Below are 26812 nucleotides of genomic sequence, written 5' to 3'. Positions count from 1 at the left end.
AAAGGGAAAGAAAGAAGGGAAGAAAGAAGGGAAGAAAGAAGGAAAGAAAGAAAGAAAGAAAGAAAGAAAGAAAGAAAGAAAGAAAGAAAGAAAGAAAGAAAGAAAGAAAGATGGATGAGAGGTAGAGGTTGGGGAGAGAGAGAGAGGAGTATGGCTCAAAAATAAATAAAATCTGTGTTTAATGTTTTTTCAAGTTGGGGCCCACCTTTCAGCTTCACATCCAAGATAGCAGGAAACTGAGGGGCCTCCTACCTTTGAAAGGATTGGGGAAAAAAAAAATCAAGCTTTCCTGCTCTCTTTTTCAAACTCCTAAAAATGTTTTTCAACAAATCCCAATCTAACATCCATTTTCCAAACAGGTTCCCCCTCCCGCCTCCGTCTGACCTCGGCCCCTTTTAGTGAGGTCTATCCCGAGCCAAAGGCAGGAAGTGCCTCCTCACACCTGCCTCATTCAGAGAGGGATGAAAGGAAGGGCAGAGCCAAAGTCCATGACAAAGACAAACAGAGAGGCCCACACAGTCTAGGTCTGGCATCGGCCTCAGGAAGCTGGCCTGGTCACTGGCATCTAGACGGCCGCCACATAGACTCAGTCGCCTGCACCCATCCATGATTCTGTAAAGGTGAATAGGACTTTGTTTCCCCAACGCTTCTTCCCTCATTTTACAGACAGAAACTGAGGACGAGGCAGGAGTAGCGGTTTGTCTGAGGTCCAAGAAAGGGCCAGGACAGAACGTAGGCAGCAGATCAGCCGTCTGCTTACTGGGCCTCCTCTCCCCCATCCCGGCACACAAACTCTACTTCAAGCAAAGGGACCCCAGAAGGCAGCGGAGCACCGTGTGCTCAGGAGACCTTTGGTCCAAGTTTGTCAGATGGGAGGCGGCGTGGCTGCCGGGTTCAAAATTTTAGCTGGAAGAGGCTTTGGGCCATTGGATCCCAATTCTCATTTTAGAGAGGAAAGTGAGTCTGACTCACCCAAGTTCACACACACAAGGTAGGGCAAAGCCTTAGAGCAACCCAGGGCTTTGGGCTCCTCTTCCAACATTCTGTCTGCATTGTCAGCGGGGAGCCCTCCCTGCCTGTGGCTAATGGCACCAAAGTGAGGCAAGATACAGGTCAGCCTTGGGGACTTACCGCCAAGTAGAGCATGGTGTACATGGAGAAGGAGGCATGGCCGGAGAAGAAGGATTTCCTGCAAAAGAGAGAAGAGGGTGAAGGAAATGCAGTTGAGTTAAGACTCAGCCACCTGGGGCAGGTCAGTGGCTCAGTGGATTGAGAGCCAGGCCCAGAGATAGGAGGTCCTGGGTTCAAATCTGGCCTCAGACACTTCCCAGCTGGGTGACCCTGGACAAGTCACTCGAACCCCATTGCCCACCCTTATCACTCTTCTGTCTTAGACCCAATACATAGTATTGACTCCAAGACAGAAGGTGAGGGCTTTAAAAAAAACAAATAAATTAATTAAAAAAAAAAAGACTCAGCCACCTGGGGCAGTTCAGTGGCTCAGTGGATTGAGAGCCTGGTCTAGAGATGGGAGGATCTGGGTTCAAATCTGACCTCAGACACTTCCGAGCTGTTTGACCCTGGACAAGTCACTTAACCCCAATGGGTTAGTCCCATTGGGGTAACCCTCTTTAGCTTTGGAACCAACACTCGGTAATGATTCTAAGGCAAAGGTAACGGCTTAAAAGAAAAAGAAAGAAAAGAGGACCAGCCGAGAGAGGAAAGGTAAGTTTAGGGCTCCCCTATTCCCTATCAGCCAGTGCCTACAGACACTGGCATCCAGTTGGTGTCATACTAATGGAAAAGTGACACCAAACTGACTTCACACAATCTCCAGAGTTGGAAGGGATTCCAGGCGCCATTTTGTCCAACCCATATCCGAAAAGAATGGCCACAGTGAACGCCCAGTGAAGGGTTGCCCAGACTCTGCCTGAAGACCACCAAAGTGGAGGAAACCACTTCTGAGGCAACCCTTCCCATTTAGCTATTAGATTAATTGTTAATTAATTTCATAGTAATCTCCATAATAATAATTATCAAGCATGTCTGCCTCTCTTCACAGCTTCCACCCACTCAGTGATTTGTGTGAACAAGACCAATCTCTCCTCTGTGACAGCTTAGACAGTGGAGAAGAACTTGCACGTCCCTACCCTCTGCCTGCAGAGTTGTCTTTCCTCCGGGCTACACAGCCTCAGTTCTTTTAACTGAGCCTCATGCTGTGACAGAAGAGTGGTAAGGGTGGGCAATGGGGGTCAAGTGACTTGCCCAGGGTCACACAGCTGGGAAGTATCTGAGGCCGGGTTTGAACCTAGGACCTCCTGTCTCTAGGCCTGACTCTCAATCCACTGAGCTACCCAGCTGCCCCAAGTACAAGTCACTTAAGTTATATAAATCACTTTGTACCTCGTACAAGTTATATTTTTTTAGTTACATAAGTCACTTCTGCCTGCCTCAGTTTCCTCATCTATAAAATGAGGAACTCGAACTGATGGCCCTTGAGATCTCTTCTGGCTCTGACCTATGGTCCTAGCATCAATCTTGAGTTCCTGGTGACCAAAGAATTTCTCTGTAGTAGCTAAGCCTTTGGGGGGTAGGGTTCCCTATTATATATCAAGCACAGTACTAAGTACTGGGGGGAGGAAAGGAGTCTCGGCCCTCAAGAAGCTTATTTCAAGGTTTACAAAGTGAACATGACCCAGTGAGGTGGGAAGTCTGAATAACATTAGTTCCATTTCTCAGATGACCAAACTGAGGCTCAGAACTTAAGAGGTTTGCCCAGGGTCCCAAAGGTACCAGACACTGAAGCAGAATTCTACCCCAGGGAACTGGACTAGAACCTCAGCTTTTTCTCTAACACCCAGGAAGGTGGCAATTTCTGATAATTTTATTTTTAGGGGAAAGACCACCCTGTGGCATCTTCCTTCTTTCCGGCATAAATCTGTTTGTACGTAGTCGCCTGACTGTTGTCCCACCTGTCCCCTGTGAGAACACTTGTTTTCCTTTTCTTTTTCCTAGTCCTTCACACAGGGGTGGTGCACAGTAAGTGCTAACTGGCCCTGGACCTGGCCGAGGATGCCCGTTGTCCGTGCGTACCCCGTAAGCCCTGCTTTTGTCCTCTCCTGGACACGGCCCCCAGCCTCGCTCTTACCTGGCTTCCTGGACCCTGCTGTCATCTCCTCTGCAGTCATAGATCTGGACGTAGCCCACGGAGCAGTTGACTTTGCTGAAGTCGGGGTTGCAGACCTCTAGGAAGTGGGGCCGCAGGCGGCCAACAGACACCTTGGCGATGTCCGTGAAGGACTGGCTGATGGCGCAGCCAAAGACGAAGCAGCCCACCTGCTTGTAGAGGGCGGCCACGTACGGGTTCTGGATCACAGACGGAGATTTCTCCTTCAGGTAATAGATTCGGTAGAACTCCCCGGTGATGATCTGCAGCGGGCAGAGACGGGCAGAGGGACCATCAGACACGGCCAAAGAAGTGGGGAGAGGAGAAGAGGGGAGAGCGGAGGAGCTCCAGAGAGAGGACTTGGGGAAGGTGTCCTTGGAGGAGAATCTCCTAGGACGGAGCCAGGGAGAGGGGTATCGGCTACCAGGGGGCGAGCAAGTCATGGTGGCAGAGACCCAGAGGGGACACTGACGGCCCCATTTTACGTGAAAAAAGGAACCCCAATGCCCAAGCTCATGTGGCTAAGAACCACCCGAGCCAGGAATGACTACCACCACCGACACGGCTACCAACAACTAGCATTCAGAGTTCAGGAGGAAAGTAGATGGAGGGCCAGTTCGGTGGTTAGAAAAGTAAGAGTTTCACGTTACGGCACCGACACGTCCTGATTGTGTGTCAAAAGACAGCCCAGAGAGGCTCCTGATCTCTCACTTGTTTGTTGTTTAGTCATACCCAATACCCTGCACGACTTCGTTTGGAGTTTTCTTGGCAGAAATGCTAGAGTGGTTCGCCCTATCCTTCTCCAGCTCATTTGACAGATGAAGAAACTGAGGCAAACAGGTTATGTGATTTATCCAGGGTCATATAGCTAAGATTCTGGAGTGGTTGGGCATTTCCTTCTCCAGCTCATTTGACAGAAGAGGAAACTGGGGCAAACAAGGTTAAGTGACTTGTCCAGGGTCACACAGATGGGGAAATGGAGGCAGGGTGAAGTGATTTGTCCAGGGTCACATAGCTACTAGATATCTGAGACTTGATTGGAACTCATGAAGATGAGTCCTCTGGACTCCAGACCTGGTGTTCCACATACTTCTTTGACTGTCAGCCACAGATCTGGGCAGCTCACTGACAACCTCATTGTCTCTGGGCCAGCCTTAGCCCCACTCTCAGGCCTCGGTTTCTTTCTCTGTAAAATGAGAGATCTGCTCACTGGCTTCTTCTCCCTCCCTGTGGACAGGCCTGGCGTCCTCTCTGGGTGACACAGCTGTGTCCCTCTTGTCTTAGCCGTTTCCTGATTCCAACCACAAGCCAGAAGAAGTAGGATTCGCCTGTCCGCTCACCACAAAGATCCCTTTTGTACTTCCTCTCCCTGTACGTGGACAGGCCTGACATCCTCTCTGGGAGATGCAGCTGTGGAAAGCAGACGGCGTGTCTGTGACCACAACGGAAATAATTGACGGTCCTATCTGGACTTCCCCCTCAGGGCCGCCGGGCAGTGCCAGGTTCGGGGTCGGGGAGACCCAAGTGTGAATTCTCCCTCAGACACTTACAAGCTGTAGGACCCTGGGAAAGTCACTAACCTTTGTAAATCTCAGTTTCCTCGCCTGAAAAATGAAGATAATAATGATAATAATAATGATCATGAATAGCCTCTACCTCCTAGGTTTATTGTCATATAACGACAGCATATAGACAGATAGATGGATAGATGGACGGATGGATAAAAACAGAGACAGATTTCTGTGTATGTACACATTAGACACATATATCTTTATATGTTTGCACATGTTTGTGTCATATATCACATATAACTTCAAAGTGCTGTATAAATTCTAGCTATCATGACTGTCGTCATTGTCGTCGTTGTCATCGTCGTCGTCGTCGTCATCATCATCATCATCATCATCATCATCATCATCGCTATCCCTAGTCATCCAGCAGGGGAGACCCGAAAGCCACCAAGCACGGATCTGGCAAAGTTCCTTTTATTTTATTTTTTTTATCTATTTTTTAATTAAACCCTTACCTTTCATCTTGGAATCACTACTGTATATTCGTTCTGAGACAGAAGACTGGTAAAGGCTAGGCAATGCGGGTTAAGTGACTTGCCCAGGGTCACACAGCTGTCTGAGGCCAGATTTAAACCGAGGACCTCCTGTCTCTAGGCCTGGTTCTCAATCCACTGAGCCACCCAGCTGCTCCTCAAAGTTCCTTTTAGATACCAAAAGAAGCCCAAGTTTGGTCAGTCATCAGGTACACTCTAGGTACAGGGGCAGGAGGAGCCCACACAGGATTGCCCCAGTAATAGCAGGAGATTACACTGTTTACGAGGGGAGAGTACATCTTGAAGTGTTTGAGGCCAAATTGGAACCCAGAACTCCCATCTCCACTGAGCCACCCAGCTATCCCTAATCCTATTTTTTTTTTTAAAGGAACACTAAAGTACAAATTGGGACTCATGAATCCTACCATTGATCAATCCTGACCATGGGCAAGTAACTGTCCCAAGAAACTGAGTCTCAAGTTTTATTATGTATAAAATGAGGATTAAGAATGCCTCCTACTTCACAGGGCTCAATTAGTCTATCAATCAAGAAGCATTTATTAAGCTCCTATGGACTATGTGTCAGGCACTGTGCTAAGTTCTGAGGATACAAAGATAAAACAAAAACAGTCCTTGCACTACAGTCTAATAGAAGAGACAACAGACACAAAAATAAGTCTACATAAAAGACAATCTAGAAAGAAGCAACTGGACACTGGGGAGGACCCAGAAAGGTCTCCTGAAAGGCAATGGCACCAGCCTCAAATGGAGTATGTAAGTTAAGAGCTTTTGCCAACTATTAAGTGATTGTTTATATTTATACACTCACATACATATATACCTAGAAATACTTATTTATATATTATTTATTATATTAATACACATATTATCTCTCTATCCATTCACCCATCTATCCATCTCTCTATGTCTCCATCCATCCATCCATCTCTCTATACCTCTATCTCTCTATTTATCCATCTATCCATTTCTGTTTCTATCTCTCCATCCATCCATCTCTCTGTCTCTATCTCTCTATCCATCTCTCTGTCTCTATCTCTCCATCCATCTCTCCATCTCTCTATGTCTCTATCTCTCTATCCATCCATCCATCCATCCATCCATCCATCCATCCATCCATCCATCTCTCTATGTGTCTATCTCTATCCATCTCTCTGTCTCTGTCTCTCCATCCATCTGTCCATCTCTCTCTATCTCTACCTCTCTACCCATCTCTCTGTCTCTGTCTCTCCATCCATCTGTCCATCTCTCTCTATCTCTACCTCTCTACCCATCTCTCTGTCTCTATCTCTCCATCCATCCATCTCTCTATGTCTCTATCTCTCTATGTCTCTATCTCTCTATCCATCCATCTATCTGCTCCAGGTATTATTATTATTCTATCCTACATATATTGTACTCAAATGAATCACTCTCTGAGGCCGCCCCTCTTTCCCCCACACTGAGCTCTTCTCAACAGAGGCTCCCATCCCATCAGCCCCCACTTGCTATCATTTTTGCTGTAGTCAGGAAAACAATTTTCCTTTATAACCGTGAAGGCATCTGTGGCCTGGCCCCAAGGCTGCCCCTGTGAGCGAAGGAGTCCGCGGTGACCCTGCCCGGCTGTTTCTTCAGTGGGTCCACAGGCCCAAGCCATTAATAAGCAACAAATTATTTGTGTTCTTCCTCTTGTCCCACAGGACGTTTGTGGTGTTGACAAAAGAGCCATAAATCAACATTAGGAACAAGCTAGGCCTGGCTCCTTAGACTCCTGACTCTTGAGAAATCTCTTAGTGAAATCTGGGCCGATCCGTCCAAAAGTCTCCCACCTCCCCTGATCCAGATGGTTTGAGGTTATCGTGTACACCGAGGCTGAGTGTCCCCAGTTTACAGCTTTAGGATCTGAGCCATTTTGGTAAATGTTTTGCTAGCAGAGTAGTCAAATGAACCCTTTCCCCTAGAAAAGATCTCTCCTGCCACTCTCAGAATCCCCGGCCCTTGCTGCGGCCTCCATTCCTCCTCTGGTCAGCAAGGCCTCCAGCTCTAAGTTTAACTGTCAGTAAAAATGCCTTCACGCTGATTCCTCTCTGAAACAGCCGGCAATATAATCTGGGAGGGATGGCCGCCTGCCAAGAGCATGCTGAGGGGAAGTCTCCTCTACCTGCCCCTTAAATGCCTGGCACAACATTTGGAAACTAATAAACTGGGGAAATAGCACAATTAGGCTACACCGAGCTGAAGCGAAATCAGCCGACGGCACAGGGCTGGCCTTGGCCCCGGATGAAGAATGGGACCCCGGCTCAAACGTGGCCGGCCACCTCTTGGAGAGGTTTTTCAACCTTCGAGGGCAAAAGGTAACAGTGAGGGGGGGGCAGCTGGGTAGCTCAGTGGATGGAGAGCCAGGCTAGAGACGGGAGGTCCTAGGTTCAAATCCGGCCTCAGACACTTCCTAGCTGTGTGACCCTGGGCAAGTCACTTGACCCCCATTGCCCACCCTTACCACTCTTCTACCAAAGAGCCAATACACAGAAGTTAAGGGTTTGAAATTAAAAAAAAAAATTAAAAAAAAAAAAAAAAGGTAACAGTGAGGTGAGCTCGGCGAGCAGAATAAACTTTTTCCTGAATACATTTTGGCTCGTCTTCTCAATGGGTTGGGGAGAAGCTAGAGGGAGGGAGAGAGCTGGGAACTTCAGATTTTAAAAAATAGTAAAATACGGCATAATTATTTTTTTTTTTAGTATTTTTTTTTAACCCTTGTACTTCGGTGTATTGTCTCATAGGTGGAAGATTGGTAAGGGTGGGCAATGGGGGTCAAGTGACTTGCCCAGGGTCACACAGCTGGGAAGAGGCTGAGGCCGGATTTGAACCCAGGACCTCCTGTCTCTAGGCCTGACTCTCACTCCACTGAGCTACCCAGCTGCCCCCCCAGCATAATTATTTTAATGAATAAGTACATTTGCTTTTCAGTGCAGGCTGATGGGCATAAACACTTCTGGTGGAGAATCAGCAAAAGAACTTAGGAAGGAATCCCAGCTGCATTCTTGGGCGAGATTTTATTCCTCTCTCCTCTTGCCTTTTCTCATCTTGGTTTTCTCATCGAGGTAAGAACAGGTCTGGGGTCCTTGATTTCTGTGCTCCTTTCTGGTATATCATAGATTCAGAGTTGGAAGGGACCCCAAAGGACATCTCAAACACAACCTTTAGTCCGTCTGTCTGTCTGTCTCTTATACCTGGAATGTTATACTCCCACCAACTCTTGCCTCAGTTTCCCCACCTGCTCAAATATCACCTTCTCCCCCTCAGCTGCTAAAGCCTTCCCCTTATCATATTCCCTTCATTGAATCTATTTTTTTTTTTTAAAACTCTTACTTTCTGTCTTAGAATCAAAACCAAGTATTGGTTCCAAGGTAGAACAATTAGGCTAGGCAATGGGGGTTAAGTGACTTGCCCAGGGTCACACATCTGGGAAGTGTCTGAGGCTTGATTTGAACCCAGGATCTCCTGTCTCCACCAGGTCTGGTTCTCTGTCCACTGAGCCACCCAGCTCCCCTTTCTATATGCCTCAGATGTATCTGCCAATTTACAGTTGCCTCTCCATTAAAAGGTAAGCTTCCTGAGGGCGGCGACTAGTTTTTATAATGTTCCATGTCCACTTGCTGATTGAGAAGACAGGAATAAGCATTTATTAAGTGCCTACTATGTGCCAGGCACTGTGCTGTGCTTTACAAATATTCTCTCATTTGATTCTCACAACCTTGGAAGGTAAGTGTTACAATTATTATCTTCATTTATAGTTGAGGGAGAGGAGCAGATAGCAGTTCAGTGACTTGCCCAAGATCACACAGCTAATAAGTTTCTTAGGGAGGATTCAAACTCAGATTTCTCTGACTCTAAGCCCAGTGCTCTATCCACTGAGCCAATGAACTGGCTCTTGATGGCCATCTAGTCCAACTCCTTCATTTTGCAAAGGAGGAAACTGAGGGTCATATCAGAGAATGGATTTGCTCAGGAGTCCCACATTTTACAAATGAGGAAACTGAGGCTCATATCAGAGAATGGATTTGCTCAGGAGTCTCACATTTTACAAATGAGGAAACTGAGGCACATATCGGAGAAGGGATTTGCCCAGGGGTCCCACGTTTTACAAATGAGGAAACTGAGGTTCATATCAGAGAAGGGATTTGCCTAGGGGTCCCACGTTTTACAAATGAGGAAACTGAAGGTCATATCAGAGAATGGATTTGCTCAGGAGTCCCACATTTTACAAATGAGGAAACTGAGGCTCATATCGGAGAATGGATTTGCTCAGGAGTCCCACATTTTACAAATGAGGAAACTGAGGCACATATCGGAGAAGGGATTTGCCCAGGAGTCCCACATTTTACAAATGAGGAAACTGAGGCACATATCAGAGAAGGGATTTGCCCAGGTTCACAGTGGTAAAATAAAGCATCTTCGTATCTCAGTCTGGCATCCTGTCCACTTGCCAGTGCAGATGACTGCTTGAACCTAAGTTAAGTGGAACAGTGACCGTCCTGTTGCCTTGTTTATCTCCGTGACTGTTCCATCCTGCCCTTTTATAGAAATCATTCTAATTTCTCAGATGCTTGTGCAGTTATATCACCCTTGATCTTCAGGTCCCCAACAATCCCCTTTTCAGGCACAGACAAGAATCTGTCTTCTTCCTTCCCCTCTTCCCTGCTGGGCTTCAAAGAAAGCCAATATCAACAAATTCCCAACCCAAAACAGGGAAGTATTTTATTTAAAGTCTTCTGTCCTGCAAGGGGAGGGAGGAGAGGGGAAGGGAGGGACAGGATAGCAGCTCCATTTTGACACATTTTCTTTCAATTTAATGCCACACAAAGCCAAGAACTTTCTAAACCAGTCTCTTTGCCGCCATTGGCTCCTCCTCAGTTTTGTCGCACGTTAGATTTAAAACTTAGAAGCCTTTGAGTCCAACCCCCTCCTTTTATATGGGAAGAAGCTCAGACCAGAAGCTCGGATGGGGCTTGCCTAGGTAGGACATACAGCCGGGAAGGGAAGGAGGTTGGATCTGAACCCAAGTCTGCCTGGCTTGAACCTAGCACTGTGTCTCTTGGGAAGTAGGAAGCTCCTTCGAGACTCCTTCTTCCATCCATCCACTAACCAAGAGACCAAACCTGGCCAGTGGGACTTCCAAGGATACTGTAGACTCTCCGATACTAAAGGGCTCTAGCCTTTTACCTGGGGAGTGAAGTTAGGGTCAGGCAAACCCGAGTTCAAATCCTGCCTCAGACCCTTAGAAGCTATGTGATCCTAGGCAAGTCCCTTAACATCTTCTCTTATGTAAAAGGAGGGGCTTGGACTCATTGGGTCAAAAGTCCTTTCCAGCCCTAAATCTATGATCTTAGGAAATAATCTCACAGGATTTTAGCTTTGGAAGGAACTTTAGAATTTAGAACCTCAGCAGGAAGCCCTCCCTTTGGAAGGAACCTTAGAATTTTCCTGGTTTGGGGCTACGGGCGTTGCCTAGTCCTCATCACAGGGAGTTGAGGTGCCTGAAGGAAGGAGCGTGTGGGCTACTGAAGCAATGAAGTATTTATAATAAAAGCAGAGACTCTCTGAGGTGGATGAGAGCTCCGAACACATCTTGGACAACTCATACCAGAATAAAAGTTCTCTCGTCTACAATATACCGGACGACTGAGACCCTCACGAGGGGAAACCCACTCTTTGGGTTCCTTTGATACTAATAAGTTCATTTGATATACTTAGCTCTGGCAGGATGCATGGTGGAGGGGCATCTACATGTCTCAATGGATTGAGAGCCAGGTTTTGGAGATAGAAGGTCTTGGGTTCAAATTTGATCTCTGAGCGGTATGACCCTGGGCAAGTCACTTAATTTCAACTACAAAGCCCTTCCCACTCTTCTACCTTAGAACTGATACTGAGTATTGAGTCTGAGACAAAAGATAAGGGTTTAAAAAAAAAAAAAGGATAGTAGAAGAAAGACCGGAGTTCAAGTCCTGCCACTCCTATATGCCACATATACCAACTTCCCAGGGTCCCAAGGTAACATAGAGACTGTATAAGTTCTATTTCTGCTGGTCTGTCCCTAGAACGGGAGTTTTCTCATAGGCAGATTCACTAGTGTTATTGAACTAAAAATCTGTCTTTATAACCTCCAGCCATTGCTATGAGCTCTTGTAATTCATTGCTATAGGCAGAATAACAACAAGAATAGCTAAATTTATAGTCATTTTAAGGTTCCAGAGTTCTTTCTATAAATGATCTTGTTTGGGGGGCAACTAAGTGGCTCAGAGGACAGAAGATGGGAGGTCCTGGGTTCAAATCTGGCCTCAGACACCTCCTAGCTGTGTGACCCTGGGCAAGTCACTTGACTCCCATTGCCTAGCCCTTGGCATTCTTCTACCTTGGAAACAATACACAGTATTGATTCCAAGATGGAAGGTGAGGGTTTAAAAAAAAAAAATAAGAATAATCCTTTAACTCAGGAAAGCCCGGGGGATTCTTGAAGACGTTCCTCCTTCCAGTTGTCCCTCGGTCCTTTCGTCATCCTGGCTGCCCATTTCGGGATCCCTTTGGCTGGTCACTCGCCGCCATGTTCTGGGGACCTTTTCTTTGAGCAGATGAGATGCTGTCCCTGGACGCTGGCTCTGATCCCAGCGGCTCGAATGCCCCCATCTACACTGCCACCCCCATCTGTGATTTTCTTCCACTCTAGACACTTAACAAGTTTGGCAAGTGGCTTGGAAAGGCCTGTCTTAACTCCCTAAATCTAAGCCCTGCCATTAACACGGCTCTCCCAGCATACGGACCTCTTTGACTTTTTCTCCCCGTTGAACACGTTTTAAATGGCTGGGAGTCCTGGGTGTTGGGTGCCACTGAGGTCCCCGCAAAGGCTGGACGTCGCTCCCGTGTGGAGCCACTTTGGGGGGAGAATGAATGGAAGAGCCGATGGATGACAAAGCATTTCTCGAGTGCCCATTCTGTGCCACGTCCTGGGACCAGAGAAGGGGCCTCCTGTCTTCAGGGAATCTCTTCTTGATTCCTGGACTGAATCTTCCTTTTTAAGGGACTCACGGAGGGGCCCAGGGGCCAGGAAATGGAATTTTCATCGGGGGAGTCACAGAGGGATGAGCTGCCCCATAAATAGCCATTATTATGCCCTTCCCGGAAGCCAATTTGATTACTATTCTTAGAGCAGGCGGAGGCCCAGGGTGGGGAGAGGTAGAGGACTAGGAGGATGCCCAGAGCTCAGGACTTGCCACGGGAGGTATGGTGGAGGGTTGGGAGCATTTGCACTTACTCCACTCAGGCTCAGCCCCGGGGAGGTCCAGAGCCCAGGGGATTATGGGAGAAGGAGGAGACGGGGTCTCTAGGTCACGGTCAGAAAGTCCGTCCCGCCTGGGGGAGCGAGAGCACCCCAGCAGGGCAGGGGCCAGCTGCTTGGGGAAGTCGAGGAAGAGACACTCTAATAACGGACAAAGCAGCCCCGTCCATACATATGGAGGCCACCCTCCCTCGTCCCTCCCCTTTCCCCCAGCGTGATGGGAGTACCAAGGACAGTCTCGGAAGAGCTTCAACCATTTGATCAGGGGACAACAAAGGGAGAAGATTAATTTGCTCCTTCTCGGTCGGTGGTCTTGGTAATTGCCCAGATGGAGGGGATTGTAAATTGGGGGATTGGGGCTCCCGCTGCTCCGCCACTGGGTAGGCACAACTTCGCTTCTTAAAAGAGCCGAAAACATGAGCGGACTCTAATGAGGAGCCCAGCTCGGAAAGCCTCGTTTTGCTGGTGGTGCCGCCTCCGATCAAGGACAGCGGAGAGAGCTAATTGGGCCCAGATGTGTGGAAACTGAAGCCTGATCCTGAATAAACAAGTCTCCCAGATAGCCAGCTCTTCTGGTGTCTCCAACAAGCCATTCGCATGCGGTGCACAGAACGTTTCTCTGTGTGAATTGCTGGAAGCATTTAAGGAAGATATGTGAGAAGCAAATACTGGGCTTCTCGTCCCTCCCAAGTTCACGGACTCGGCGAATGTCAGAGCCGGCCGCCGGGATGCGCCACGCCGAAGTCAGGTCACGGAGCGTCAGGGCCGAGAGGGGCCGAGAGGGGCCGAGAGGGGCTGAGAGGGGCTGAGAGGGGCCGAGAGGGGCCGAGAGGGGCCAAGAGGGGCCGAGAGGGGCCGAGAGGGGCCGAGAATCTAGGATGGGAGGGCTAGGAAAGGCCCTGCTTAGGGCACAGACCATCCGCCCCAGAAACGCCGGAATGGCAGAAGCGAGGCTGCTTCATCCAATCTCCCCACCGTATCGGGGAAGCAACTGAGGCCCGAAGGGACGGGACACGCCATTCACTGGGCAGCTCTCGGGATTCAACAGGAAGTTCTGAACTTCTGCTCGAGCCTGGAGCCTTCTGGCCGTGCCCAGCAAGTCGAGGGCCCAAGCCCTGCCTTTGACAGGGAAGATGGAGGACCGAATAGGGAGCTGCGCTTGAGTCGGTCTCCAGACACCTGTAGAGCGTCCACGGGGGGAGTTGGGGACGGGAGGGGGGGCGTTCAGAGGGCCGAGGAGTCGGGAGGTCACTCCTACAGGGCAAGGGCACGGGCCGGCGGGGCAGTCGGGAGACCCGTTCTTTCACCGAATAGTGAGAAAGCCCCTCCTTCGTAGCCTCGCCGTCCCCGTCTGTAAAAGGGCTGCTGCATCCCGGAGGTCGGAGGGGAGCTGCTGCCTAAAGAAGGCTCCCCTTCCGTCCGCACGGCAGCCTGTGCCAGGGCCGGCTGCGGAGCCCAGAGACGAGAGAAGGGCAGCGCGGATAAAAGGAGGAGGCAGGGCTTTGATTCTCCTCCCTAAGCCCCAATCCCCTGCTAGAGTCATTAAGTCTCGGGGAGGCACCGCGGAGGGAAAAGAAAGGCTGAGCTTTGTGGATTTGGAAGGTCTTAGCTTCTGCTGAGCTGATCCGGGGGTTGGGGGCCATCTGGAAAAGAGGTCAGTGATGACGGGATTTTTCCTCGTCTTCTGCCATCACCGAGGCCTGTTTCCGCAATCACTCCGTAGTTACAGGTTTCTGTCCTCCGTCCCTGCCCCGTTAAATGAGCCTCATGGTGGGGGCCGGGAAGCCCCAGGCCCGGGCCTCCGTTGTGGCCGGGGCCCCTGCTGAGTCACTCTTCTGCCAGGAGAGCCCGGCCAGCGTGCAGGTGCCCTCGCCGCGGATTAGATGCCAACGATAGCGACGGGCGTCTCCTCCTCTCCCTTCGGAGGCGAGGCGGAGGGGTCTTTGCCATCTTCCCCAGGGCCCACCAGAGGACTCCCCCCCACACAGTGGCTGAGGGCAGCCTGAACAAGAAATGGCTGTGATGGGGGGTCGAGGCACGGACGAAGAACCAAGATGGCAGGAAAGAGTAAGATTTAGTCTTGATGTCAGGAAAACCGTGAAAGCTGCCCCCTAATGAAGGGGCTCGTCCGGGGAAGGGATGGGCTCCCCTCACCATAGAGCTTAACGTGCCACCCAAATTATTAGAGAGCAGAAGCTTTTGGTGGCACAGGGGATGGAGCTCTGAGACTGGAGCCAAGAAGATCTGAGTTCAAATCCAGCCCCAGCTCCTCACCAGCTATAACTCTGCTTGCCTCAGTTTCTACAGCTGTCAAGTGAGCTGGAGAAGGAAATGGCAAACCTCTCCACTATCTCTGCCAAGAAAACCCCCAATGGGGTCACGACTGAAACAACTGAACCACAACAACAATCATTCTTTGGGGAGTGGGTTTGCCTAGTCGGCTTCCCCGGGCCCTTCCAGCTCTCAAATCCTAGAATTCCTCAATCTGTGAGCGAGACACTTCAAGTGTTATCGTCCCCGTTGTACAGATGGGGAACTGAGGTCGGAGACGACGTGCCTCTCCCAGAGCCACGTGAAACTGTCGGGGGCCAGATCCAAGTCACGTCACTCTCTATCGCCTCTTCCAGGCCTTTCAGATGAGAAAACTATTTTTTGGAAAATAATACATAGGGGCAGTGCACACAGAGCCAAGCTAGGCCTAGAGGTCCTGGGTTCAAATCAGACACTTCCCAGCTCTGTGACCCTGAGCAAATCACTTAACCCCCATGGCTCAGTCCTTGCCACTCTTCTGCCTTAGAACCAATCCACAGTACTGATTCTAAGTCAGAAGGTGAGGGTTAAAAAAAAAAAAAAAAGAAAATCACAAAAAACTAAATGGGGTGTTTTAAGGTTCTCTGCCTGTATCACGTCATGTCATTCTCCCAGGTCTGTGACACAGAGACTAAAGGGATTATTCCCACCATTTTGGAGATGAAAAAACTTGGTTGCACACTAGCTGATGCTAGAGATGGAATTATCATTCAGGCCCAGGACTCAGTCTCGCCATCATTTGAAGCTTGGCTCCAGCTGGGCCAGAAAGAAATGAGTCCTGGAAGGACACGGGAAGTTTGGTCTCGGGCTCCTGACCAGCACCCTTGGGCTCCGGGAGGGGAGCCTCCACCACCTCCCTGGGAGCCAAGACTCTAAAGCGGAGAGAGAAGCCGCACTTACCGCCAGGATGGCGATGACGATGCCCACAGCACACAGGACGGCATCATTGATCGTCTCCCCCGTCTTCAGCGGGTATCTGATGCTCTCATCGTTGCAGTAGAAGCCTCGTTGGTACGGCTTGATGGTGCTGGTCTCAATGATGAGGAAGGGCAGGCCCGCTGCGGGAGAAGAGGCCAAGCGCCAACATGTGGGGAAAGGAAGGGGGGAGAGAAAGAGGAACGAGATCAGCATGGCGGGACCCACCAGGCAAGATGCGAGCCAGTCAAAGTAGTATTTTAAGTTTATCTATATTTATGAAGTTTATTTTTAAGTTCATTATTTAATTAATGAATTGGGGGTATTTAAGTTTGTTATGGAATTAATTAATTTAGAAGAGTTTTGCATGCTTCCATGATTCATGTTCTTCCCCTCCTCTTCCTCCCACTCCCCTCCCGTAGCCAACGCGCAATTCCACTGGGTTTTACATGTGTCACAATCAAAGTATGACGATCGTGGCCAAGCCCTGTGCTTGGCACATGGGACGGCGGACTGGACCCATCACTTCACTGGTAAAGAACGAGAGTGAGCGGCCACGAAACCCAACCCCAAACAAGGAGACTATGTGAAGTTCCCTCGTCTCGTGAGAAGGGCCTGGCTTCCCTGGTCACACAGTTATTAAGTGTCTAAGGCAGAATTTGAATCCAGATCTTCCCCATCCTGCCTCTCCAGGAGTTCCCAGGTTAGGACACTCCCCTCCTCCAGGGCAGGTGAGCACCCACATATCTTAGGAAGTCACCTGGAGCACTTAGCAGGGGTGACTCGCCTAAAGTCTCAAAGCCTGGATAAATTAGAAGCAGGACCAGAACTCGGGTCCTTCTGAATTGAATGCCAACCACACTGCCTGGCACATAGCAGATGCTTACTAAATGTTTATCGCCTACCATGGGAAGCTCATTCCTGATGCCAGTCTCTCCAGAAATCAAGAAGGATTTCTAAATCTTTTATTAACATTCATTAAGCAACAACTCTAGTCATTGCTAGTGAATCTAGCCTTTCTCAACCTCAGCTTCCTCATCTGTAAAATCAAGCAGTCAGCCTGGAAAAGCCGCCAGGTCCCATGAAGCTCTAAGCCTCGGGCTGGCCACGCATGAGCCTCTCCCCACCTCCTGCACAAAACTGACTCCTCACGGAAGCGGGTGAGTGCTCTCCCCAATGACTGGGATTTGGTCTCTCTGTGCGTCTCCCTGGCTAGACCGTGAGCGCCTCGAGGCCAGAGCTGGGCACACAGCAAAGGCTCCTCGAAGCCTTGACCCATGGGTTGGTTGATTGACATTGGCGTGGAAAGTGAGACCCCAGGCTCGCCTCCCCAGGTGATGAGGCACCGGAGGGCCTGGAGGACACCATCACCATCTATTACACACTTATAGTGTACAGAGAGTGGGCAGAGACAGCCCTCAGGCCAGCCTCCCCATTTTACAGATGAGAACACTGAGACCCAGGGAGAAGAAGTAAACCGTCCCAGGGCAGAGAAGCAGGTCAAAGCAAAGATGGGAGCCCATACTCATTCCCTGGCCCCAGGCTGCCTCCCTCGAGCACAATATAATTTTTTATGACGCCTATTTATGCAGCCCTTATCTACCCACTAGGTGATAAATTCCTCCAGAACAGAGACTGTATCTTGTTCATCTCATCCATCCTGGAAGCTCACCCCTGCCCCACAATCCACTCTGCCTGCCCCTCTGGCTTCTGCCTCTGATTAGCTCCCTCCAGAGCGTGTGTTATTATTATTATTTTTTTAAACCCTCACCTTTTGTCTTGGAGTCAATACTGTGTATTGGCTCCAAGGCAGAAGAGTGGTAAGGGCTAGGCAATGGGGGTCAAGTGACTTGCCCAGGGTCACACAGCTGGGGAGTGTCTGAGGCCGGATTTGAACCCAGGACCTCCCGTCTCTAGGCCTGGCTTTCCATCCACTGAGCTGCCCAGCTGCCCTGTCCAGAGCATTTTCTTTGTTTAAACCCTTACCTTCCACCTTAGAATCCATACTGCTTCTTGGTTCCAAGGCAGAAGAGTGGGAAGGGCTGGCTTCTCCAGTCTCACACAGCTAGGAAGTGTCTGGGGCCAGACTGGAACCCAGGACCTCCCATCTGAGCCTGGCTCTTCATCCACTGAGCAACCCAGCTCCCCCCCCACCTCCTACCCCTAGCAAGAAAGTGTCGGGCCCACAAGGTCTCCTCCTTTACAAGTTAGACTCTAGCAGGAGAAACCCTCTAAAACAGCCCTGATGAGTGACGGGGAGCTCACTACCATTCGACTTTTTAAGAGCTTTTGATTATTTAGGAAGGTTTTCTCCCTTTAGCCCTAATTTAATTCTCTGTAGCTTCCTGGCTTATAGAGTCAAGCAGATCATAATAATAGCTAACATTTTTGTAGCGGATACCACGCACGAGGCTCAAGTCTAATCCTTCCACGTGAGCTCTCGGCCCCCCGTCCCACCTCCCTCTAGCCTTCTTTTCTCCATCAAAGCCTCCCCTGAGCGGGTGGAACGGGCACTGCCTTCGGGAGCCAACTGAGGCAAAGGTCGCCAGGGAGCCCAGCCACGCTCGGAACGCAGCTGAGTGTCTCCACCTCTAAAGGTCAGCACCCAAGTATGTCGCCCTCTTCGGCCCCGAGTGATCAGAGAGGAGAAGAGTCGGCCTTGTTTCACCCCAAAGGCCCCCCCTCTCCAGGGGACACGGGGGCGCTGCCAGTATTCCGAGCCCTTCGAAGAGACTCCGGGAGGCTTGGCGGAGCTGGAAGGAAGCTGGGCTGTTTTTTCCCGGGTCACAATCTTGCTATTGTTGAAATGGGCTTCTCTGGCAGGATGTGTTAAATAGGCAACAGCAGAGGCTGGATCCGCAGAGAATAAGTGGGATTCCTTGAGGAGTGGGCCGGGAGCGGGGCTTTGCTTCCCTCTCTAGAAGCGAGTCTAGAACAGGGTAGCAGCTTCATTTTTTTTTTTATTATGAAAATTAAAAATGTTCCAATTTTCCAAAGACACCTTTTACTTGGAAAAAAAGTGAATTAAAAAAAGATGCTGAGAAAATGTTTTTTCCAAGTTCATTTAAAAACAGACGAGGAATTGGAAGAACAGGGTTCCGGCCCAGGATCGGATCCTGACTCGGTATGTGACGTTGGTCAAGTCCCTTCTCCTCCCCGGGCCCCAGCCTCCTCCGCCATAAAATGAATGGGTGGGGCGCCACGGATGATACCGAAGATCCCGTCCAACATTCAAGGGATCTCGGCCAACCACGAGGCTGTGGCCAAAAACTAGGATTCCACAACGTGCAACTGCAGCCCAAACAAATATAATAACCATCAGGCCTGGAGAGGGAGGGGGATCCTGCCTTCTGAGTGCATCCGCTTTGGGGGCTCCCTGTGTGGAAAACAGCCCCCCCCAGATCTTCAAGAGTCACCTGATGTGACTTGCTCAATTATCCATCAATCGACTTCTGTGAAGCACCTACTATGTACCACACGCTAGGCTGGAGATACAAAAAGAGGCAAAAGACAGCCTCCAACTGGAAGGACCTTCCAATCGAATGGCCACTATGGTGGCCAGATGTTCTTGTGGCCAACTATTCCGTCTGTCCAAATGCCTTTCACTTATTAAGCCCCTGCTCTGGGCTTGGGGATGGGAACCAGAGAACTAGTTACATCGTCCTGGAATCCCATCCCCATTAATTCAGTCCTTTCCTGTCCTTCAAGGCTCTTCTGAAGTCTTTCCTCCTTCTAGCAACAGCCAGAAATGATTTTTCCCTCTTATGGGTTACTCTCATGGCAGTCTAACTTCTTCCTTCTCTCCTTTACATAAAGGTTTAAAAAAAAAAGGTTTAAAAATAACAAAAACAAAAACAACACTAACAATAACAATAACAACCCCAACTAATAACAATAAAGTTAATAAAATTAGAATTCTATCTTATTTACTGAATCACAGGGAGTAGAGCTGGAAAGGACCTTAGATGTAGCTGATGGACCCCACTCCAGTACAGTTGGTGAATCTAGGCTTTCTTAGCCTCAGTTTCCTCCTCTGTACAATCAAGCAGTCAGCCTGGAAAAAACAATTATTAACTGGGTCCAGTACAAAGTTATGTTATCTAGCATAAGAGGCTAAGGCAGGACTGGAACCCAGGACCCATCCCCAAATTGCAAATTCTTTCTAGGGCAGTATGCAGCCTCCCAAAGTAAATCCCATCCACTAGGACTGCCATAACACTGAATGAGTGAATCCAAACGTAAATTTAGTTGGCCAAGAATTCTCAGAGGATCCAACTGGTGTTAAGAGATTTCATGGTTAGCTAAAACCCACATTCGCACTCAGAACTGAACTGAAACCAAACGTCCACAAGTCCAATCACCCTTCAAGTCTTCATCTATCAAATCAGGCCAGTGGTGATGCTTTCATTAGAATTTAAGCTGAGGGCAAGGGAACACGGAGCACTGCCGATAGAACTGGTGTTTGGAGATCTGTGGATTCCCTGATCCTGGCGCAAATGACCTAGCACAATGTTCTACGGAAAGAACTAAGCTTTAAAGAGCTAGAGAGGGGGCAGCTGGATAGCTCAGTGGAGTGAGAGCCAGGCCTAGAGACAGGAGGTCCTAGGTTCAAACCCGGCCTCAGCCACTTCCCAGCTGTGTGACCCTGGGCAAGTCACTTGACCCCCATTGCCCACCCTTACCAATCTTCTACCTATGAGACAATACACCAAAGTACAAAGGGTTTAAAAAAAAAAAAAAGCTAGAGAAAAATGGTAATAATAATAAATAATCCTCATAAAAATAAAAAAATAATAAAGGTTTTATTTTAGCCAATTTTGAAACTATTCCAGGCTCTCTGTTGCCCCGAGACCCCATCTGAAAGACGAGAGACGATATAACGATGGTCACTTTCATTTGTTCTAGATCTATTTCTGGGGAAAAAATGGGGGAGGGGGCCCTCGATTAGTAGTGAAATTTATTTATCGTCCCAGATACACGAAAGGATTTATTTGACTTTATTCTTTGGATTTATTTAAATTCCATTGTTATTTGCTTGTGTGACCCCTAACTGCTTCCTGTTAGAACAACAATTTACTTTATCCAATTTATATTGGCTCGTGAAAGGAATAAAGGCACCCGGCCCCGTTATTGTGCCAGACGCCTCAAAGGTAAACAGGGCTCAGTCACAAAAGATTCACAACACCCCAAAGAAGAACGAAAAGAGGCGGTTGGGGGTCCTGAACCCCGCTGGAGTGGCAAGACCACTGCGGTGGAGTCAGAAGACCTGGGTTCAATGACAGATCGGCTACTTTCTACCTGTGTGGATAGACCAATGGGGGCTAGAGGCAGATCTGAGTTGAAATTCAGCCACAGACACCTATGAGCTGTGTGACCTTGGATAAGTCACTTAACCTCTGTTTGCCTAGGAAGCAGCCAAGTGGCTCAGTGAATAGAATGCTGGGTCTGGAGTCAGGAAGACCTAAAGGCAAATCAGAACTCAGACACTTACTAGCTGTGTGCCCTGGGAGAGATGCTGAGCCCCGTTTTTCTCAACATCTTCTTCTATAAAATGGGGATAGTCACAGCACCTACCTCCCAGGGTTGTTGTGAGGATCTAGTGAGATCCCATTTGTAAAGTGCCTGGCACCTAGTAGGTACTTTAATAAACACTTCCCTCCTCTTTGAGGCTCAGTTTTCTCATCTATAAAATGGGGGTCATGTAGCAGAAACGAGATCAGCTCTAAGATCCCTGCTGAGGTTTAAACCCAAGAGGACATCCAGTATTTAATAATTTCATTTATAAACATTTTCTAAAGGATTGTGAGAGGCACCGTGCTAGGCACAACACAGGGAACACAAGGGCAGAAATCAAACAATCCTTGCCTTCAAGGAATTTCTATTCCCCTGGAACAGGTGCCCTGAATAAAGGCTTGCAGGTGGGAAGGAAGAAATGAGGAAGGGAGAGAAGAAGGAAGGCAACCAGCATGTACTAAGCACCTACTATGCGCCAGCCACCATGCTGAGCGCTTTACAAATATTAGTTCATTTGCAGACTGCTCAGTGGATAGGTGGTAGCAAGGCTTGAAGGTCTGCAAAGCTCTTAACTCTTTAATGGATTATCTTCATTAATCCTGCCCAGACCTTATGAGGCAGCTGCTATGATGATACCCATTTTATAGGTGCAGGGACTGAGGCTCACAAGTGAAAGGGGTGGCCCAGTGAGGCTGCAGCCCGGATCTTCCCAGGTCCTGGGCTCTAACTTTGTAGGGCGATCAGGGGAGAGAACATTATTCCTTATTTAACAAATGAGGAAACTGAGGCCCAGAAATTCACACTGCTTGTAAAAAACAAGATAAACAAACAAACCCCCTCCTACTTAACCTGGTACTTGTGTAGTTTAGCAACAAGCTTACTCTATAGCCGCCCTGTGGGGAAGGGGAGCAGGGAGCTGCCTGGGAGGCAGCGCAGGGTCCAAGATGGAGAGACAGCCTGAGCCGTCCTCCAGGCCCACCTCCTCCTTGTAGACAACAGGAAATGGAGGTTCAGAAAAGTGAAATGATTTGTTCTCCGTCCTCTTCTCCACCAGAAAATAAGACAGTCAGAATCTGAACCCAGGGCTCCAGTTCCCAAAGTCTGAGCCAGTGGAAAAGCTGAGACTCTCTTCCTCCTTTTGACTCCAGACGGAGAACTCCAAGCTCGGCCCCACTCTTTGGAAGAAGCCCCAGTGCCGGCTGGTGGAACTCTCCATCCTGGGGATCCTGGGAGCAGGGGGATGGGGGAAGAGCTTCTCACCGGCTTCACGGAGCTACCTAAATGTCCGAAACCCGGCCAGGAGGGCTCCGAGGCCAGAAACTGTGGGTTCAGCGTCTGCTTTAAAATCCTCATGTTGGGATGAAGAGACAGCTCAGAGGCAGGAGCCCCTCCTCGCCCGCTCCGGCTCTCTGGCCCGGGCTGAAGCCATAGACCTGGGGGGGCGAGACCTAATGGCTGGGCCACAGCGCCGCACATACGTGGCTCAGGGCTTGGGAGCCAAAAGCTCCTCCACTTGGGTAATAGCTTTCACATGACAGGTCTGTAAAACACATGTTCCTCGAGACAATTAAACACGCCTAAAAGCTGAGCTGGCCCGGACAGAAGAAATGTCTGGCCTGTCCCTCTGCCCTCTCGGAGCCCAAGCAGAAGCTCTTAGTTTTCTTCCTATTTTCCTCATTTACCACCTCCACCCCCCACCCCTCCCCCAAACAAGGGGAAGCTTTCTGGGGCTCCACTATATGGCCCGTGATGGGAAGCAGATGAAGGTTGGCCTGAAGAGCCTTCTGGAGCGTTCTTTGCCTTGGAAGGCAGGCAGGGCTCTCTCTCTCTCTCTCTCTCTCTCTGTCTCTCTGTCTCTCTCTGTCTCTCTCTCTCTCTGTCCCTGTCTCTCTCTGTCTCTGTCTCTCTGTCTCTGTCTCTCTGTCTCTGTCTCTCTCTCTCTCTCTCTTCCTTTTATGTTTCTTCCTCTCCCTCCCTCTTCCCTTTACGTCTCTGTCTCTCCCTTTTCTCTCTCTCTCTCTGTCTCTCCCCCTCTTTCCTTCCTTCCCTCTCTCACCCCCCCTTTTCTTTTGCCTTCACCATTGTGGGCATCCCTTCCTCTCCCCCCTCCCCTCCCACTTCTCTGTCTCCTGTCCCCCCTCCCATGTCCCTCATTCTGATTCATGCTTTAGAGATGGGCACTTCAATCCGCCCCTGAGTCTCCCCATGATCGGGGTACCTCGGATCCCCTGTGTTGCCAGGCGGGGTCCTCTCAAAGCCAGGGCTCGAGCCTGCTCTTTCCAAAGGCGAGGCCTTGACGCCTGGCTTCCAAAGGGGGTGACCATCTTTATAATTAATGGGACGGGGGGGGGGTCACTATAGCGTCTCATCAAGGAAAATCCTCCCACCACCAAGCCTGGGAGCCAGAGAGGGTGGGAGGGCTCAGAGTGTCCTATTTCTTTCTCTTCTCACCCTTTAGAAAAATGGTCCACGGAGAGACTGCGGACAGAAGAGCATCCAAATCCCTTTCCCCCCAGCACTGTGCCTTTCTCCTGGCATAAGAGGACTTAGGAGTCTGAGAGAACTGGGTTCGAATCCTTTCTCGGACATTTGTTTGACATGCGACCGCCTATCTGAGCCTCGACTTCCTCATCTATAAAATGGGGATAATAATACCAGCAGAACCTATTCTGCAGGGTTGTTGTGAGGAACAAATGAGATAAGGCAGTATGCTGTAGTAAGGGGGGGGCCGCATCCAGGAGTCACCTGAATCTGGGTTCAAATTCTGCCCCGTACACTTACTTATGAGCCGTTTGTTCCTAAGCCATTGAATGACTCAGCTTTTCCGGGCTCATTCTTCTCTTCGGTAAAATGAGGCTTGTGACTGGATGACTCTGGCTGAGATCCTGTGATCCGGGGATGCACTCGGGGCAGCCAGTCGCACCGTGGAGAAAGTGCCAGGCTTGGATGCGGGAGGATCTGGGTTCAAATCTGGCCTCAGACACTTCCTCGCTGTGGGAATGTGGGCGAGTCACTTCACCCTGATTACCTGGTCCTTTCCGGCTCTTCTGCCTTACGACTGATACCGAGACGGAAGGTAAAGGTTGAAAAAACCAAACAAAACTTGATGTCATTGTTTGCTATTTGTTTTCTGGCCGAGCTGGACTCGTCGTGGGTACCTGGACATCCTCCTCCCGTTTCTCATCCTGACTCAGAGTAACACAGACTTGAATAAAGGCTCCATCTAGCTGCCTCTCTGCGTGTCTCTAGCTCTGTGCCTCGGTTTCCTTCTCTGGCAAATCTCACAGGACGCCCTTCCCCGGGGCTGTGGGCAGGGCCGGGGGGCTGCCGTTCCCTCCCTGGCAGGCTCTCTGGAGGCAAAGCCGTCTCTTGGGACATCTCTGAGCAAAGGCAGGACCGCCGCGGCGGAGCTGGGAGAATCCTCCCGAGCCGTCTCCATCTTAGACTGGAACCCGGAGGCCCACCGAGGCGGGCGTAGGAAAGGCAGGATTAGATCCCGGGCCCCGTCTTTCTAAATCCAGCTCTCTCAGGGGCTGGGCCGGGGCATCCCTGCCAGGTTTCCTGACGGCCAAGCCCGGCTCTCGCCGCCACACCACGCTGGAGAGGCAGCCCCAAAGAAAGCCAGAAACGGGACTCTCTGGCCTCTGAACATACAGAGAATCAAAGGTCTCTGTGTTGGGTTCGGGCCTTTGAAACGCTAACACTTGTGCGGAGATGGGGGGGGAGCTGTGAACAAACAGAGCCTGAGCTTTCACTGCCCACCCATGACTGAGTCATGTGGGAAGTGTTGCCGCTGGGACCCGGCCTGACACGCTGATCCCCCTCGCCCCGCCTCGCCCTGGCACTAACACGGGCCCCCTCGTGCCCCCGAAGTGTTGTGGGGAGCCTGGAAAAAACGGCAAATCAGGAGGCCCAAAGGCGGGGCTCCCATTTCCCACATCCAGACTCTGATTCGATATTCTACAACCTAATTACGGCCTCGTCCAGATGAGCAGAGGGGGAGAGAGAACCCATCAGACCAGAAGGGCCAAGATCTGGGTGCGAACCTCCTCCCCTCCCCGACTCACTTGCTGAGGAACCACCTTCAGTAAATCCCTCCAGCATTGGCCGAGGCTGGGTTTCCTCCTCTACAAACTGAGGGGGCGGGAGTGAGCCCCGGATATTCCACACCTGACATTCTATTTTCTAAAAGTCTGGGTCCTGAGGCCCCTCCTGGCTCTGACAGCCCCTGTTCTAAGTCCCCTCCCAGCCCTGACACTGTTCTAAATTCCCTCCCAGCCTTGACAGCCCTTGTTCTAAGATCCCTCTCAGCTCTGGCATTCTCTGTTCCAAGGTTCCTCCTAGCCCTGACATCCTTGTTCTAGGCTCTTCCCAGCTCTGACATCCCCTGTTCTAAGCCCCCTCCCAGCTCCGACATCCCCTGTTCTAGGCTCCCTCCCAACCCTGACATCCCCTGTTCTAAGCCCCCTCTGATATCCCTGTTCTAAGCCCCCTCCCAGCTCTGACATCCCCTGTTCTAGGCTCCCTCCCAGCCCTGACATCCCACAATTGGAGAAGACTTTCTCCCCAGCGGCCCCCTTTCTGCCCGCCCCATTGATAAAGAAGCACTTAGAAGGCTGCTTGACAAACCAAATCCCTCCTTCGAAGTTGCTAATGCAAATATTTAGGTAACATGCGAGTGACAGGCTTTCTATTTAAAGTAATTAATAGCTGCTGGTCTTGGGAATGTGCAGCCCACCTTATTTGGTTTACAATATTTGTTCAGATTTTGAGCCTGGACACAATCCAGACTCCACCAAAGTGGGTTTTCTGTGTCGGTTTGTCCCCAACCTGTGGAGAAACAGCCCTCATGAACGCCGGCTTTTTATGGTGTGAACGGCGCGTATGCCGAGCGCGGAGGCCCTTCTTGAGGAATAATGACGGATTCTTTCAAGGCGGCCCGCTTGGGCTCTGTGAGCCTGGGAGGGGGCTCTGGGGCGGGACAGAACCGCAGCCCCGAGAGACCCAGGCTCACAGCCCACATGTGCCGCTTCCTATCGCTGGACACCTTAGCTAAGACTCTTCTCATCTCTGAACCTCAGTTTCCTCCTCTAGGAAATGGGACGACGGGGACTCCTCAGTACCACCGTGTGACGGAGGACCCCTCGAGAGCGGAGCTAACATCTTTGGGAGGGGCCTCCCTCTCAGGTCTCCTCACATCACGCTGGAGAGGGCTCTGGTTTTTCGCGGCTTTAGGAACGGAGGCGATACGATATCCTTCCTCACTGTGTGGCCTTGGGCGAGTCACGTAACCCCATTTGTCTAGCCCCATCTCTTCCCTTTTAGAGTTGTTGCTAAGACAGAAAATGAAGGTTTCAAAAAAAAAAATGGCGGCAATAATGGACGGCTCTACTATGCAACTGGATCACTGCTAGAAAGACTGCCCTACTCGGGGAAGCAGGAAGCTCACTACCTTCAAGCGATGGACTCTTTCCATCAACAACCCACGGAAGTCACTTAGCAAACCAAAGAAGGCTCCTTGACTGATGTTGGT

The 26812-nt window shown here is 50.1% G+C and overlaps 1 protein-coding gene across 1 annotated transcript in view; it reads right to left on the bottom strand.

Annotated features, from left to right (window-relative positions):
• Positions 1–26812, bottom strand: part of PLPP3 (phospholipid phosphatase 3) — an 88292-nt gene that overhangs the window by 23550 nt on the left and 37930 nt on the right. Inside the window, exons 2-4 of the mRNA XM_044671771.1 lie at positions 15751–15908; positions 3149–3429; positions 1132–1189 (exon numbers count right to left, since the gene is read on the bottom strand). Of these exons, the coding sequence (XP_044527706.1) occupies positions 1132–1189; positions 3149–3429; positions 15751–15908 (497 nt within the window). The remainder of the gene's footprint in view (positions 1–1131; positions 1190–3148; positions 3430–15750; positions 15909–26812) is intronic.

This window comes from Gracilinanus agilis, chromosome 4, assembly GCF_016433145.1.
Source record: "Gracilinanus agilis isolate LMUSP501 chromosome 4, AgileGrace, whole genome shotgun sequence".
Lineage (NCBI taxonomy): Eukaryota > Metazoa > Chordata > Mammalia > Didelphimorphia > Didelphidae > Gracilinanus > Gracilinanus agilis.
This window is presented reverse-complemented; position numbering and strand designations above follow the sequence as displayed.